General features: G+C 30.9%; 2 protein-coding genes across 2 annotated transcripts; one reads left to right on the top strand and one right to left on the bottom strand.

Annotated features, from left to right (window-relative positions):
- Positions 1-1,699: 1,699 nt before the first annotated feature.
- LOC115716817 (putative expansin-B2) lies at positions 1,700-3,295 on the top strand. The gene is made up of 3 exons (XM_030645722.2): positions 1,700-1,974; positions 2,079-2,385; positions 2,786-3,295. The coding sequence occupies exons 1-3, from the start codon at positions 1,773-1,775 to the stop codon at positions 3,111-3,113; spliced, it is 837 nt and encodes a 278-aa protein (XP_030501582.2). The 5' UTR covers positions 1,700-1,772; the 3' UTR covers positions 3,114-3,295.
- A 12,444-nt stretch (positions 3,296-15,739) lies between these two features.
- Positions 15,740-16,783, bottom strand: LOC115724692 (uncharacterized). The gene is made up of 2 exons (XM_061108161.1): positions 16,001-16,783; positions 15,740-15,892 (listed from the first exon to the last, which is right to left on the bottom strand). Exons 1-2 carry the CDS (start codon positions 16,781-16,783, stop codon positions 15,740-15,742), a joined length of 936 nt encoding a protein of 311 aa, XP_060964144.1.
- Between the last annotated feature and the right edge of the window lie 428 nt (positions 16,784-17,211).

Raw genomic sequence — 17,211 nt, 5'->3', positions numbered from 1 at the left:
CAAGAGACAAGGCATGGGGAAGAAGAATCAACCGTTCTTTCTACAAATACTATTAATTCTCCCTAAAAAATAATTAGGAAGAATCATTATTTGAGCCCGGTAGATGTGGATAGCTAATAAAACAAGTTAATTAACACACATCTACCTGCATAAGAGATGTTTCTTGGTACTCCAAACTCGAATTCTAGCAACCAACTTTTCAATGATGCTATCACATTCCACTTTAGATATTTTTTTTGAACAAATTGGAATACAAGGATATCTAAAAGGCAAAGAACTTCTAACATACCCCGAACAATCTAAAATGTGCTAAATATCCTCATTTATCATACCAGAACAATAAACTATTGTTTTACTGACAATAGCTTACAAACCCAAAATTTCAAAGAATCTGTTAAAAGTTCTCAACATGAGCTTAATTGAATGGGTGTCAGAAAAGAGAAGAAGATCATCCGCAAAATACAAATGATTCAATTTTAAGCCAGTGCAGCAGGGATGATGTTTAAAGTCTTTACTCAAAGTGTTTTTAGCCATCAACCAAAAAAAATATTCCATTCCAAAAATAAAGTTATATATCTAATAGAATCTTATTATATTTTTTAAGTATAAAAAATTTAATCTAGTTTTAAATTTACTTATAAAAAAAATACATCTAACTAATTTTATTAAAGAAAATAAGTAAATAAGTTTAGATATTTTAAATAATATAACTAATAAATTTATTATAAAGTATGATTAATTAATTAAATAAAAGTCTAATTCAAATTTAAATTAAAATTTATATATACAAAAATAACTATTTAATTCAATTTAAAAATCTAGAACTGGTTTTTTTAAAAAAATTATTAATTCATTGATTTAACAATTTTAATTTTAACGAAAAAAATCGTTAAACTAATAATTTTCATTAAATAGTCACCTTTAATATAAGAAAAATACTTAGTGCATGTTTGACATCATAGTTAAAAAACTGTTTTTTGTTTTTAAAAACAGAAAATTGTTTTTAAAAACAATTTGGCTTGTTTGGCCTTGTTTTTTAAAAACAGTTTTCAAAAAACAAAGTTACAAAAAACAAGAATTTTGAAAACAACAAAATGTTGTTTTCTGTTTTAAAAACCAATTCACTTTAGGTCAATATTATTTTTAAAAATCACGAACCAAACGTGACTTGTGTTTTAAAAACTTCAAAAACTATTTTTTGTTCTCATTTCTAAAAACAATTTTTTAAAACAAAAAACAGAAAACAATAACAAACATGCTCTTATATTTTCTTTCCTTATATTTACACTTTTTTTTTCAGGTCATACTTTTGTATGTATTATGAAACAATATATATTATATAATTAAGGGTTCGGTAAGCCGTATTACATCGTATGGTATTGTATAGTATTATATTGAATTATATTTTATGCAATATTTTTATGTAAAATTATATGTAGTATTAAATTTTATGAGCTCCTAACTATATAATATTTTAATATAAATTAAAATTTAACAATAGTCTTATATAAAAATATGATACAATATAATACGATCTAATATAACGTACCAAACGAACCTAATAGAGTACCATTTTGCGTGGAGTTAGTTAATAAAAATGGTTTTTTAATTGAAATACGTGGCAACAAATAACTTGGTGTATATTTGAATGGCATGCCCTTCTACTCCCTCTATAAATACCAAGGGTTCATGCAATCAAGGTCATCAGCACAACAGCTACGAATACACTTCATTAGAGAAACAACAAGTTCTTGTCTAAGAAATAAATTGAAATGGCTGTAGTTTACCATCATCTTAATCAACATCTATTATCATTCTTCATTGTAATAACCGTCGTTTCTCTACTCCTAAACTCTGTCTCTGGCTTCAACCCCAAGCTCCTCAATGTCTCCATGAAAGTTGATCAGTCTAGCTCAAGCTGGGCCGCCGCTGGTGCAACTTGGTACGGTAGCCCCAACGGTGCGGGCAGTGACGGTACGTATGTATACATGTATTTCTTGAGCTCATTAGATATTTTGTATCATAAAGTCCGCAAACTAAGGATATATAATATTAAATTAATTATGTTACGAACGCAGGGGGTGCATGTGGCTATGGAGGAGCTGTAGAACAGTCACCATTCTCTTCATTGATCTCAGCAGGAGGCCCTTCCTTGTACAAATCTGGTAAAGGTTGTGGAGTGTGTTATCAGGTGAAATGCACATCGAGTGTTAATAAAGCTTGTTCGGGAAATCCAGTGACGGTGGTCATAACAGATGAGTGCCCTGGATGTACCAATGAAGCTGTTCACTTTGATTTGAGTGGTACTGCTTTTGGTGCTATGGCTTCTTCTGGTCAGGCTGATCAGTTACGCAATGCTGGAGTACTTCAGATTCAATACAAGAGGTATATATATTGTATGCTGTAAAAATGAAATTCTAAAGACGAAAAGTACTATAACAAAATTAAAAAGAATTATCTTACATTTATTGATTAGGTCAAATTAATGTTCCTTTTAAGTTGACATATTTACACAATTTCTGTTCAGCATGTTTACATATTTTATATATATGTATATATATATAGTCTTTTATTAGACCAATTAGAGCGTGTGTAATTATATATATTCTTCTATATTTTCAAATATCTTGACATTAATTATCTTTCCATTATGCGTATAATATACTATTAATGATACGTCAATTAGTTTCATGTCACTATTACAATTTTTAGAATTTTATTTCATTAATAATAATTATGGTTTTTTTTTTTTTGCTTGACTTCTACTAATACTATACATATATAGTATTGAGTGCAACTTTCCAGGAAAGACCATCACATTCAAAGTGGATTCAGGGTCGAACGCTCAATATTTTGCATCATTAATAGAATTCGAAGATGGACCAGGTGAACTTGGGTCCGTTGATCTGAAACAGGCACTTGACCAAGACTCATGGCTTCCAATGCAACAGTCTTGGGGAGCTGTTTGGAAACTCAACGCCGGCTCGCCCTTAAAGGCTCCATTCTCCATTCGTCTCACCTCAGGAAGCCAGACCATTGTCGCAAACAATGTAATCCCTGCTGGTTGGAAGCCTGGCCAGACATATAGATCACTTGTTAATTTTGCAACTTAATTAATATTAAACTAAAATAAATAATTAATATTAATCTTTTCACTACTAAGAATTTAATGCAGAAGCTAGCTTAATTAATTATAAGAGTACCCTAAGTCAACTTATTCTAACGAGACTTGGAGGTTTGTCTTCATGCATTATAGATAATATTAATTAATTTTAATTAAAAAGTTTATCAATTATATTGCTCTAAGCTCTGCTTTGTGGAAATATATATGCTATGATTTTATTTTTCTTGGCCCTAATCTGTGTTTGGCATATATTTACATCATCGTGAGAGATCTCTTTAGTAGATCCAGTTAACAATATCAAATTCATTCTACACAAAATGTCAAGCATATGACGTCGTTTTCCTTTTTATTTTAACTCCCACGTTATTAAAACACATGGTTTTTATGCATACGTTTAAGGTCTTCACTTATAGTACTTTTTGTAATTTGTATACACTTGATTCCGACTTACCACCAAATGCTAATAAATATGTATTTTATTATAGCATGTATTATATATATACATACAGTTTAATTTGCCGTATAAATTTAAGTTTACTCCGAATTGCCAACAAATATATAAATTTAATTTTAACTGTAATAATATCTAAGTTGTAATTCTAGAACTTTTGTCGTTACTTCACTAATTAGTCTAAGTCATTAATTTTTTTTTTTTAAAAAAAAGTTTAAATATAGTAATAAGAAAATGACACGTAGATAATGATTTAATATTTAATAGATAAGTAATCAAAGAGTTTCAAAAATGTAACTTAAAATTATTACTTCTAAAAATTAAACTTATTAAATATTTATTAAACTTGGATATTTATGTGGCAAAATTAAACTATTCGTAAAATATATATTTTTCTTTTAATTTTAATACATAACAAGTAAAATTAAATACTAACAAGTTAATATTTTGTTCCGTTGGAGAATTCGTGTGCATCATTTCTAAAATACGAAAAGTAACAAAATTTTTATAAAGTTCAGCAAGTCAACTGAGCAGGCCTTTCAATTCATTGGTGACAATTTTTATAAACTGAGTATGTATTGATTTTGGTTTTCAATAACTGTACGTTAACTCGTAGATCGATTAAGAATATATTATCTGCCATTATTTATACTCTCTGAAATTTTTTCTTGCCATGCAAATGTCCAAGTGTTGGTCGATTTGAAAGCGATATTGTAACTGAAACTTAAAATTATTTTCTGATGTTGGTCGGCAATTGAAGTAGCCCACTCTTTAACAATGTTGGCTGTATGTGGAAAGCATTTTGGGAAGAAGGGTTTTATGTTCCAGCTCTCTTTTGTATTTCTTTCTTCTCCCAATCAAATATCGATTAATATTAAGAGACTAGATCTTAATTAATTAAGTGCCAAAAATGCCTTATTCGCATACATTTAGCGCAATTCAATGTGTTGTATATAGATTTTGATTGATTACTCATGTGATTTTATTAAAAAACACAGTAACAAAAACAACACTCAAAAAAGTAAAATAAAAAATACTAATAGATATGTTATGTGTAAGGAATTAAAATAATGTATAAAAGTGTTTTAATCAAAATACAAGTATGGAAATGGATAATGTAATATGACAGAACACTGCTATAAAACTGAACTTTTCGAGACAGTTTTTAAGGTTTTTTAGCATCAGTTTTGGTGAAATTTACTACCGAAGCGCTGTAGGGGTTAAAACAACCGATAGTGTAGGGAACTCTATGTATGGAGTCAATTATTATGAAATAATAAACCCACTTCATATATAGGAGCTTCTTATTATGATTTTTTTCAACTTTAAAATTTTGTATTTTAGCATTATTTTTTTATTTTTACTAAAAATTTAATTTAATTTTACTTTTATAAATATATAGAATTTTATTATTAGTATAATTAAATTAAATATAAATTATATATAATAAACGTAACTAAAATTAAATTAAAACGTTAAATAAATAAACATGTACATTACTCTAAATATTTATATAAGCTATTTTTTATTAATATTTTATATTTTATACTATATCACTACAAAAAACTTGACTTTTAGTCAGAACAAGTATTGTGACTAAAAGTAAAAAATATCGTGACTAAAAGTTTTAGTCACAATTTTTTTTGTGATAAGGTTGTGACTAAAAAGTTCGTGGCTAAAAGTTTTAGTGATAGTAAAAATAATGTTCTGATTAAAAGTCACCTTTAGTCACAATTCATTATTGTGACTAATAGTTGTTAAGTAATCACACATTTAGACACAACTACCCTTTAGCCACAAATTATTTATCTTTGGTGAAAATATTTATCGTCACGAATAATTATTTAGTGACAACTTTTGTTGTCACTATCACCTTTTTAGCCACAATCTAGATATTTTTAGCCATAATTCTTATTATCACTAATATATATTAAGTGTTGGGTTTTGTACCCTAAATAAAACCCATTACAATCTGATTAGTTAACAATATAAGAAATTTGAAGTGATTTATGTTTGCATGAATTTTACATGCTTATGGTTTAATATGTTTTAATATATGTACAAAATCTGTTAAGTCTAGAACATATATTTATTCACAATTACAGTATTGTCAACACAGTGGAATGTGATTGTGATTATATGATTCAAAAGACTAAGTCCCTGTTTCATCAGTGTTTTGGATTTACACTGATGTGATAATCAGCGATGATGTGTACTTACACTTGGAGTAAGTGTTATGTTCTTTACAGGACATTGGTAAAGTATACTAGTTTTGAATGTATGGAGTATACATTGGACTGGACCGATATTGAACTTAGTTAAGATATTATAAACTTACCGTTGTATCTTTCCTAACCAATATCAGTAGTTGATCTTAGATTAAAAGAATCTAAATCCTGATATGCTTACGCTCAACTCAGGAGTACTATTCATGTTCTTTGATTTATTAGTTAAGCCTACTTTTGGGTCAGGGTGATACATATATTTTGGGAACATGATAGTATGATTGAGTGGGAGCGCTGAACATAAATATGGAATCTATAGTTTCTCCTGGTGTATAGAAGTCAAGTGATGATTCCCTTCGAGCTTAGTTAAATAGAAGTAAATGGATGAGCTCTTGTTTCAGTGACTAATTCATAGATCACTCAAACATCATTTACAGGTAGCTAAGTGTTTTAAGGGGCTAAATACATTGAGGGGTGAAAACCGTAAAATTATCCCATCTTGATGTAAATAATCTATATAGAGGATCTTTGATCACATTAATATTATAACAATGGTCAAATGAGATAGCATATCTATATTGTGAAACATATAGAATGCTCTATAGAAGTCTGAGAGTGCAATTCTAAGTTCTAAAAGTAGATTCAACGAGGAATTAATAAGTAGGGATTTACTTAGTAAATTCGGTTCACTTATTGGAAGCTCAGCATATAGATCCATGGTCCCCATTCTAGTTGAGACCATACTGCTTGTAAGACTCAATAATTGATTTGTAATTAATCAATTACTATTCTAAAGTTAGACTATGTCTAATTTGTGAATTTTCACTAAGCAGGGGTGAAATTGTAAAGAAAAGAGATTCTAGGTTTATTTATTAATTAAGAGACTCTATATGTCTAATTAATAATTATATTAAATGACAATATTATTTGATAATCTATTTTAGTTATTAAATAATTAATTTTGGCATTTAAATGGTTAGAATTGGAAAATTAGCGTTTTTGAGAAAATAGGAATAAAAATTGTTAAAACTGCAAAATCCAAGTGAGGCCCATTAACACCTATGGTCGGCCACTTGGTAAGCTTTTTCCAATTAATATTTTTATTATTTTAATTCCAAATAATTACTAACCTAAACCTAGTAGTTGCCTATAAATAGAAAGTGATGGCTAAGTCAAAAACAAGTTTTCAACAAGTTTTCTTCAGATTGCTTTTTCAGAAAAACTAGCCTTCCACTTTCTTTCTCTATAGCCGACCCTATATCTCTCTCTTTTCCTCTTCACAATTTCGAAACCTTAGTGATAGAGTAGTGCCCACACACAGCAAGTGGTACCTCAATCATAGATTGGAAGACTGTGAAGGATCACACACAAAGAGAAGGACATTCGGGCTCAGATCTTGATAATACTCTGCGACAGAAAGGATACAAGGGTTAGAGATCTGAGTGGAAGGAGACATGATTCTGCTGCAACCATTGTAAGGTTTTCTTAACTTTATATGTGTTAAATTATCGTTTTAGAAAGTTCATATTTAGGGTGTTAAACAACATACTTATGAGTAGATCTAATATACTGGTAAAATAAATATCCAACATTAAGTCACAACATAAAATTGTGACTAGTATTTTTTTAGTCACAACTTTTCCACAATTTTTTATTGTCACTAATATCTTTTAAGTAGTGATTCATTCAGTACTACAAAACTGACCTTTTGCTTCAGTTGTAAAATGACACAAAAACATTTTGTGTCGGTTGTACAAACCGACGTTATAACAGCAAACGCAAATAGTCAAATTATTTTCTTCATTTCCAAATCGACGCAAACTTTTTTTTTTTTGCTCCAATAGAGAATAGAAGCAAAAAGTATGCTCTATTAGCGACAGTTCTTGAATGAAGCAAGAAACTTAGCTTCAAATTATAATTGAAGCTAATTAGATTATTGCGTCGGTTACAACTTGACACATAATTTTACACAATTTTTTTAACATTTTGTGTCAGCTTTAAAATGACACATTGCTGTAGGTAGGGAAAAATTGAAGATTTCGTTGCAATTTTTCCCGCTTGCATTTTTAGATATTAAAATTGGCTTTCATAACAATATTTATATGTTATAAAAAAAAACAATATTTATATGATTAACAATAACGTTTATAATATAATAATGAATCTTCACCAATTATTTTGGACACAGCTTACATGCCTATCCAATGAAGAGCAAATAGCACAAGGAACTGACAAAAGTACCTGAAATATATTGTACAATATGAATACAGCAGTGAGGTTCTAAGCCTTTTGAAAGTTGGAAGTGTTTCAATGGCAGCCAACTGCAACTGAGCTTCCTCATCTTCCTCCTCTTTAATCGAATTTGTTTAACCAAAGCCTCCAGATGGTGACCTCTTGCGTCTTTCAATTGAGTTTAGCTCCATGTCAAACCAGTCAACTCAATTCAACTTGTGTGTGTTTGTGTTTCTGTAAGAGATTTAAAGAGAGTTTCTAAATGTGAACTAACTGTAATGTGTTCAAACAACATACTATTAAACCAAATAAAACTAGCTGTAAGAAACATAAATATAACTAGGAAAAAAATTATACTTTTAGGCACTTTCCCTCTACTTAGAGATAAAATAGAAACTAATTACAAAAGAAAACACACTAAGAACCTCTTGCTATGGATATATTAAGCTTTTGGTAACTTGTGCTCTCATAATCTACAAACACGCCTGGCAAAGAAAACGGAAAATAGATTATGAAAAAGAGATTTTGAAACCACGCTTCTATTTGAATATGTTTTACCAGGATCTAGATTTACTACCATATATGTTGTTTAACATCCTAAATATAAATTTCTAAAACAATGTAAATAAACACATATAAAGTTTCAGAAACCTTACAGTGGGTGCAGCGGAATTAAATGACTCATTCCACTGAGATCTCTAACCCTTGTACCCTTTCTGTAGCAGAGTATCACCAAGATCTGAGCCCGAAACTCCTTCTATTGAATTTGGATTCTTCACATTCTTACATACTATGATTGAGGACCAACTTGATGTGTGTGGGCACTTACTCAATCACTAAGACTTAAAATTTTAGTTTGTGAAGAAGACTATAGTGTTTCGAAATTGAAGAGGAGGAAGAAGGAAGAGGTCTCATCAAAAAGCTAGGTTTTTAGCTTTGGAGGCATTAGTTGGATAATGAGACCATAGCCTTCCTTTAATACTATCTTCAATAGGGTTAGGGTTGAATTATTAGGAACAAAAAAAAAATGATGAAAATAGGGTTCAAAACCACTTGATGGGCGACCACTTAATGGGCCCCACACAAATTTGGGTTTTGTCATTTTTCCCAACTATTTTACCTATTTTTCATAAATATTATTTCTTTTACTTTCAACCCTATAAATGCTAAAACTATTTATTTAATAATTAAAATAACTATCAAATAAAATTGTCATTTATAATATTTATCAATTAGACTCCATAAAGTCTCTTAATTAACAATTAAACGTCAAAACACTATTTCTTCAGAATCAAGTCATATCTTAGTGAAAAATTCATAAACTCGACATAGTCTAATTTTAGAATTATAATTGATTAACTAAAATCAATTAACAGAGTCTTACAAGCAGTTTCTCTCAACTAGTATGGGGACCATGGGCCGATATAACCGAGCTTCCAATAAGCAAATCTAGAATTTATCAAGTAATTCACTAACTTATTAATTCCTCATTGCATCCACCATAGAACTTGGAATTGCACTCTCAGTTACATAGAACGTTCTATATGTTCCACGATATAGATACGCTATTAATTATCCATTGTTATAATCCCAATAATCAATGATCCTCTATAGATGATCTACATTGCATAGGGACAAAAATTACTGTTACACCCTTTCAATGTATTTTATCCTTAAAACACTTGGCCACCTATAAATGATATTTTAATGGACTAATACAATCACTAAAATGAGCGCTCTATCATTTATTTCTATTTAGAAAGCTTGAAGGAAACCATCGTTTCACTTCTATGTCTGGATAGAAGCTAGAGATTCCATATCTATGATTAGCGCTGTCACTCAATTGTACTATCGTGTTCCCAAAATGTACGTATCACCCTGACCAAAAAGTAGGCTTAACTAACAAATCAAATAACACAAATAACACTCTTGAGATAAACCTAACCCTATCAAGATTAAGAGCATTTGATCTAGGATCAACTAGGTGATATTGAATTGAATAGATATTAGAGTAAATTTATCAAATCTAATCCAAGTTCAATATCGATCCCTTCCAATGTATACTTCATACATCCGATACTGGTAAACTTTGCCAATGCCCTGGAAAGGACATAACACTTATCCAAGGTGTAAGTATACCTATTGCTGATTATCATGTCAGTCTAAATCTTGTGAACTGACAAATCAGGGAATTAAATATTTGAACATATAATCATGATTATATTTCACTGTGCTGACAACACTATAATCATGAACAAATACATATGTTCTGGACTTAATAGAATTTATACATTAAATATAATCATGAAATAAATCATGTGTACCATGCAACATAAAATATGATTTTTGATCTTTATTAATTAGTAAATCTGCTTATATTGAAATGGGTTTTATTTAGGGCACAAAACCCAACAAATTCCCACTTGCACTAATATAAAACAAAAAGTGCATTTCAAATAATCTGAACACCTTGACATCCAGATCAAGTGTAGTTTGTAGTATACTTTCTGCAATAGGATCAGCAAGTTGTATGCAATACAACCTTTCCTCCACCATTACATTTCCTTAATCACAAAATCGTTGAAATTGTGAAATTCGTCTCTATATGTCTACTCCTCTAGGGATACTGCATTCTTTAATTTTTGGCAACTACTTTTGCGTTAGTCAGGAAGTAACACTAGTAGTTAATAAATGTTGGAACTATGCCAAAAATGTATAGAACTCTCCTAAGACTAAATAAGTATCTTTTTAGCAACTTTAACATTCAGTCTATTTGGTAGACTTAGAGACTTCAGATAGGTTTTTACACTTCTCCAAAATCACTACTCCACCCCCAGAGTAATCACCATCTCATCAGCAAACTTTCTAGCACTAAGGCAAGTCTAGAAATTTGATTTGGTGTAGTCTAAGAGTATTAAACATACCCTTATCAACTAACATATAGTTCCTCTTGTTGATCTTAAGATTCACTTGATTGTCTTCCAATATTCCTTTCCTTGATTAATCTGATACCTACTCATTACTCCCACTCAACAGCTGGTGTCTGGTCTAATGCATAGAAAAGCATATCTGAGACCTCTCATTATTGATGCTAAGGAATTCTTTCATTGGCTTTATCTTTTCTGGAATAGTTAAAACTTTTCCTTAGATAAAGTAAATCTATATCTAGAAGTCGAAAAGCTTCTATAGATTTAGCCACTAGAGTAAGTAAATTAGGCATACCACAAGCCATAGGTTTAGATCATCTCAAACCTATAATACCAAGAGCAGGAAGCTTTGTTAAGTCCATTAAATAGACTTAGTAACAAAATTTCCTATCTTGTCCTTGTAATAGAAAACTTTTGGTTGTTCCATATGAATGGTTTAAACCATAGTTCTCTTGGCTTTACTTCTTAGTTCCTTATTCTGATAATCCATTACTTGTTTAAACTAACAATAGATTTTCATCACAAGGGTCTTCAAAGTCATAACAGGGTGAGTTCCTTGAAACCCTCCCACTAGGATAAGGTACCGTGACTTTCTGTCTAAGAACATAAGTGGAATTATCCTCTTCGGTTGTCTCAAGACAACAGAGGCAGTGGGACCATCTTATACAGAATAAGATGATAGAACACTTTTGGAATCAAGAAAAAAATTTCTCTTCTATTTTGCTACTTTGTTTTCATACTTAGTCATTTTCTTAGAAAAGTAGTATTTGTTAAAACAAACACTTTCTTATCTAATGACTACGGGATGGTCTACCCCTATTCACTTAGAATAGTTGTCAAACATGCAAACCTTAGTTAACAGTTCTAGCTTTTCTTAAGATTACGATTAGGTCATCCATGAATCTAGTAATGGTTTACACTAAGTACACAACCATTCCATCATTCTGAAATTTTCCTATCACTAGGGTATTTCCTTAGAAGAACTTAGGCAATGGCTAGTAACTAATCAAAGACCTTATACTTTCAGGGGAGGTAAGTTTGGATATAATTCAAAAAATCAACTTAATGATCTTTGAACTGCATATCTACCAAATATTTCTCCACCCCTATCAATTTGCAAGATCTTTAACCACTTACCTTAATGGTTTTCTACCATTTCTAGAAATTCATGAAAAATTTTCAAAACATTTCAAATTTCTTTTGCATAAGGTAAAGCCTAGAGTGATCGTTTTAAGAAGATAACGAAAACTCATATCCACCCCTGAATGTACATCCATCTTCGAATATAGATGATCTTACTTTCAGTGGGTATAGGCATACTGACTCTTTGCAGAGAATCATCTTGTCAAAACCACTATGAACAAGATACAAATGCCATAGATTTATAAAATATGTGGTTGTGGTCTTTCGATGACTTAGATCTAGTTACAAGATAAAGTTCTTAGAATAGTCCAAGTGGATCCTTGTCACAGAATACTAAACTCAAGTCCACAAATAAACATACAGTTTGAATCCATTGATAGAAAATGGATATTAAATAAAACTTATGAAAGTTATACTGTAATGTGTAATGTGTTGTAGGAAATAGAAATATAAAATTTCTATTTGGTATCTAAAATTTAAAGTCAAAGACTTAAATTTAACCAAATATAGGTGCGTAATTATTCTCTCTTAGACCACCACTACTAATCTAACTCTATGTTTAAATTGCATATAGTAAACATATATGCAATAGGAGATTCAAGATCGAGGATTTATATCGTTTCGGGATAGAATGTCGGGATTATAATATTATTTGACATCATAAGCGAATGATTTATAAACCATTCATCCGATGATATATGATTTGACCTAATTGGAAATGAGTAAGCTAAGAGGAAAAATTAAAGGATAATTTCAAATTTAAAATAAGACTCCAACGATGTCCTGATTGGCGAGAGTCAAAGTTATTCTTATTTTATAAACTTCTTCATTGTTTCATATTGTAAATACTCGTCTAAGGTGTCATCTATTGATGAACAGCTAGAAGTTGCATTTACAAATATTTATCTATCGAGATCTAACACTATTATGTTTGTCTAATGGATGAAAATTCATTAGGATTTGTCTCATTAAAAATAACAAGCCAAGTTAGACCATCAATGAAGAAGCGAAATTAAACTACAATTAATAACAGAAAAATAACATGGTTCAATATAAATTCACACACAATTCAGAAACTATTAAACATTTAGCCAATAGGAATGACTAGTGAAAATACTAAAACTTACAATTCTAAATAATTTCCAAGGTTTTCAACAAACTGATAGCAGTGTCCCGTTTTGGCGAGAGTCAAAGATACCATCCATTGAATAGAGTTGTCAGCCCATCTAAAATGATAAACATTCTAGCAAGAGTAATTGGCGGCAAACCCTCCCCAACTATCAATTTACTTGCAAAAAACCATCCAACCTCATATTTTGGTGGGAAAATCCTCCAAAGTGCACTTCCGTTTACATTTTTAAGGTACTGTCAGTTTGACCTCGTTAAGCCCTAATTTTGCCCACGTGGCAATAATAGGTCAGTTAAAAATTATCCTATGTGGCCATATTTAAAAAAAAAATTAAAGTAAGTAATTAAAATAAAAATAAAACTTTAAAATATAAACAAAACCTTAAAATTTACAATAGAGACTGGAAATTAAAATCTACAGAGAAAAGAAAGAAGGAGACGAAGAAGAAGAGAAAGAGCAGAGAAAAAGAAGAGAAAGAGGGGACGAAGAAGAAGAGAAAGAGAAGACGAAGAAGAAGAGATAAAGGAGACGAAGTTTAGCAGAAGAAGGGAAGAACGAAGAACAGGAAAGAAAATTATTGTAAAATGTTAGTATCGTCCTCCGAAGAGATCTATGTTTCACCTCTTGGACTGATGCAAATCAAGGTAGAAGATTCATGAGATGTCCTCTGTACAATGTAAGTTTGCATATGTTGTATGTAAATATGAATTTATTATTTTTCTAAGTAATTTTTTTTTGTTTTTCGATAAATCAGAGGATTGGGGAAGCCAAACATAAAAGTCAGTAAAATATAGAACAATAAATATTCTTAGGATGAAAGTAGTGAATACAAAAGACCCAAAATAAAAGAAAGCTAGATACGTACCAAAATTTGAAGCTTTAATCGATTAATCTTAGGAATGCAGTCATAGAAACCCAAAACCATTAAAGCCCAAATAGAAATAAGTAACAATAGATATTCAAAAAAAAAAAAAAAACAATAGGATGAAAAAACTGGGTTTGTTTGCCAAGAAGGAAAAGGGAATGAAAGAGAAGAAAATAATTTAAAGGGAGGTGAATGAATTGATTATACAAAATAGAGTGAAGGAAAACAGGGGTAATATTTGGGGTGTGTAGAAAAAATGTAGTTATTGCATATTTTTATATGTGTTTGAGTTTTATGTATCGATTTAATATAGCTTGATGAACTCTCGTGAAGCTTCAGACTTATCAAATTTATAAGTTTTGGGAAGAAAAAAAGTTACTATTGTCAGTTTGTGTCATTTTGTGAAGATGATATATATAAAAATTTCACTACAAAAATATAAGTTTGTTTGTTATGTGGTGATATTTTTGTATATATTTATACAAGTTTAGAGGATATATTTATGTCTATCTATTTTGAAATGATGTAGATTTTTCTTGGTGCTTATATATAGAGAAAATGACACCCAATCTAAAAATATGAGATTTTAATTAAATGTTTTCTTTTACAACAAGTTGGTGGGTGTAAATTTTGGGAGTGGTATGACCCTCCGTTGTGTGAGCGTGCTACAGTAGTTATACCAGGCTTGCTGAGAAAAATAGGGAAGTTGGAAGATGAACTTTCATCTATGACGTCGAAAATTGCTGAACTTTCATCTATGTCGAAAGTTAATGAACACTCATCTATGTTGAAATTTGATGAAGACCCTGATTTAACAAACATAGATGAGCGCTACAATGAAAGCTTTGATGACAGCAGCCCAAGTGTTCTTGTTCCTGAAAATAAAAGTAGTCAAACTTTTAGATTTGTATTAATTTGTATTGTAGTTATTTTTGCTTTCCTGTGGTTAAAATCATAAAATTATGTAAGGTGGTGTTTAGTATACCGAAATGTAATTGTAATGATAATAGAAAGAGTAATGGAATGTAAAAGTAATAATAATGGGAATACCATTACCATGTTTGGTTTATTTTGTAATTAGAATTGAACTTATAAAACTTTGATTCAATTATGGTTTATTTTGTAATTATAATTGAATTGAGAAAACTTTGATTATATGATGGTTTATTTTGTAACAGAAATAGTAATGGGATTATTATTACCATGTTTGGTTTATTTTGTAGCTATAATTGAATTGACAAAATTTTGATTCCATTATGGTTTATTTTGTAATTAGAATAAAATTGACAAAATTTTGATTCCATTACGATCTTGATTCCAATCAATCAAAAAAACAAATTCAAATGTAATAAAATGAAGGCAAAAGTTTGCTCTAATTTTTTATTTGTCAATGGTTTATAGTTCATTACAAAATAAGCTCTTGATGTTCACTTAACTTAACCCAAAAAAGAATATTCAATGGTAGAAACTCCTAATTTCACATAGTTCATGTGTGCATCCTAAAACATATAACTCACTAAATTAAGCAACATCCAAAAAAAAGTAGGATATACTGGTTACAATTCATACGTCCAGTACTTACTTACATAACAAAAAAAAAAAAAACAATTACAATTCAAACACTAATTTAAAGGTATGATATATCAAGTTGTAGGATTGGAAGACCCTGCATTTGGAGCTGCTGGTGCATTATCCCTTGTCTCCCTTGCCAACTGTTTCTCTTTCCTCTTCCTCCTCTTCAAAGTTTCCTCACTTGGGTTTTTGGAAGGTGGGCGGCCTCCTTTGTTCTTCTCCACCTAAACATAGTTCGAAATTGTAGGGAAATCAGTTCTAAAGTGAAAAATTAATAAGGAAAAATAAATAACAATATGTATCCTTCAAATAACAATATGTAAATCAAATACCTGTGTCTGTGGGGTTGTAGTCTTTGGTTTTTTGCATTTGGCTTTTGTGTGTCCAGCTTCTCTGCAGTTGGAGCAATGCATAACCAGTCCAAATCTCCTGGTTTTAGTTGCAGTCGGTGGTGGTGGCTCATCACCCGCTCTCTTTCTCTTCTTTCTAAGTCTGCCCGGAAGGTTGTGGTCTCCAGGAGGCAAGATCGGATTATGACCTTTGTTGGGCCATTGGTCGGGGCTAGACATAGGAAAGATTGTGCCTTCATAAGCAGCTTGAAATGCTGGCTTCTGGTAGTAATCATGAATATAACCCCATTGATGATGGTTGCAAAACCAAATAGCAGCGAAAGCATGTCCACAAGGTATTCTTGAGAGCTGGAATACTCTGCAAGTGCAAGTTCGTTTATCCAAATCAACCGTAAATGCACCTCCAATGTTCATCCTAACTTCAAACATTGTTGCATTGGCACGTGTAACTGAGGAGTGTCGTGAAACGTTCTGCCGTTGTCTGACAATCTTCACAATGTTATTGTGGACAGTTTCTGTCCACCTCAACACAGATTCTCTTCTCTTGCAAAATCGACACATTAACCAGAACCTTATACTCTCTAGAAGAGTAATTATTGGCTTGTCCCTTGCATCCATGATAGCGTGGTTAAAACTTTCACATATGTTGTTCAGTAACATGTCACATTTAACTCCCTCTTTAAAATGTGCTTTTGTCCATTCTGTTGGTGGTTTAGCAGCCAACCAGTTGTAAGCACTCTCATTTTGATTCTTTAACTCTTCCATTCTGGAGTCAAACTATGCTGGTGTTGTGGCTCTAGCTGCTGCGCAAAGCATCTATTTCAACTCGAGTCCCGGATAGTCCTTTTTAAAGTTTCTATACATGTGTCTCACACAAAAGCGACTTTCCGGGGTGTTGAATATAGATTCCCCAACATTTTGGAGACCCTTTTGCGTATCACTCATCATGGTGAATGTGTTAGGGTTAGTCGGTGTCAAATCATCCTTCAACAACTCTAAGAACCATGTCTAGCTGCTAGTTGTTGCTTTTTCTGTAACTGCATATGCCATTGGAAATATGCAGTTAGCCCCATCTATCCCAACTGCTGCCAACATCAATCCTTTGCAATAACCTTTAAGGAAAGACACGTCTAAACCTATCAGTGGTTCACCACATGATACGTACAAAAAAATAAGAATTCTGTTAATAATCA

Source organism: Cannabis sativa, unplaced genomic scaffold, assembly GCF_029168945.1.
Source record: "Cannabis sativa cultivar Pink pepper isolate KNU-18-1 unplaced genomic scaffold, ASM2916894v1 Contig7, whole genome shotgun sequence".
NCBI lineage: Eukaryota > Viridiplantae > Streptophyta > Magnoliopsida > Rosales > Cannabaceae > Cannabis > Cannabis sativa.
This window is presented reverse-complemented; position numbering and strand designations above follow the sequence as displayed.

Excerpts from the sequence above, each read along its gene's own strand:
- LOC115724692 (XM_061108161.1), bottom strand. The coding sequence starts at position 16,783 with ATGGAAGAGTTAAAGAATCAAAATGAGAGTGCTTACAACTGGTTGGCT. Across the intron at positions 15,893-16,000 it reads CTACAACCCCACAGACACAG|GTGGAGAAGAACAAAGGAGG; the intron begins GTATTTGATTTA and ends AACTATGTTTAG.
- LOC115716817 (XM_030645722.2), top strand. The coding sequence starts at position 1,773 with ATGGCTGTAGTTTACCATCATCTTAATCAACATCTATTATCATTCTTC. Across the intron at positions 1,975-2,078 it reads CAACGGTGCGGGCAGTGACG|GGGGTGCATGTGGCTATGGA; the intron begins GTACGTATGTAT and ends TTACGAACGCAG. Across the intron at positions 2,386-2,785 it reads CTTCAGATTCAATACAAGAG|TATTGAGTGCAACTTTCCAG; the intron begins GTATATATATTG and ends ATACATATATAG.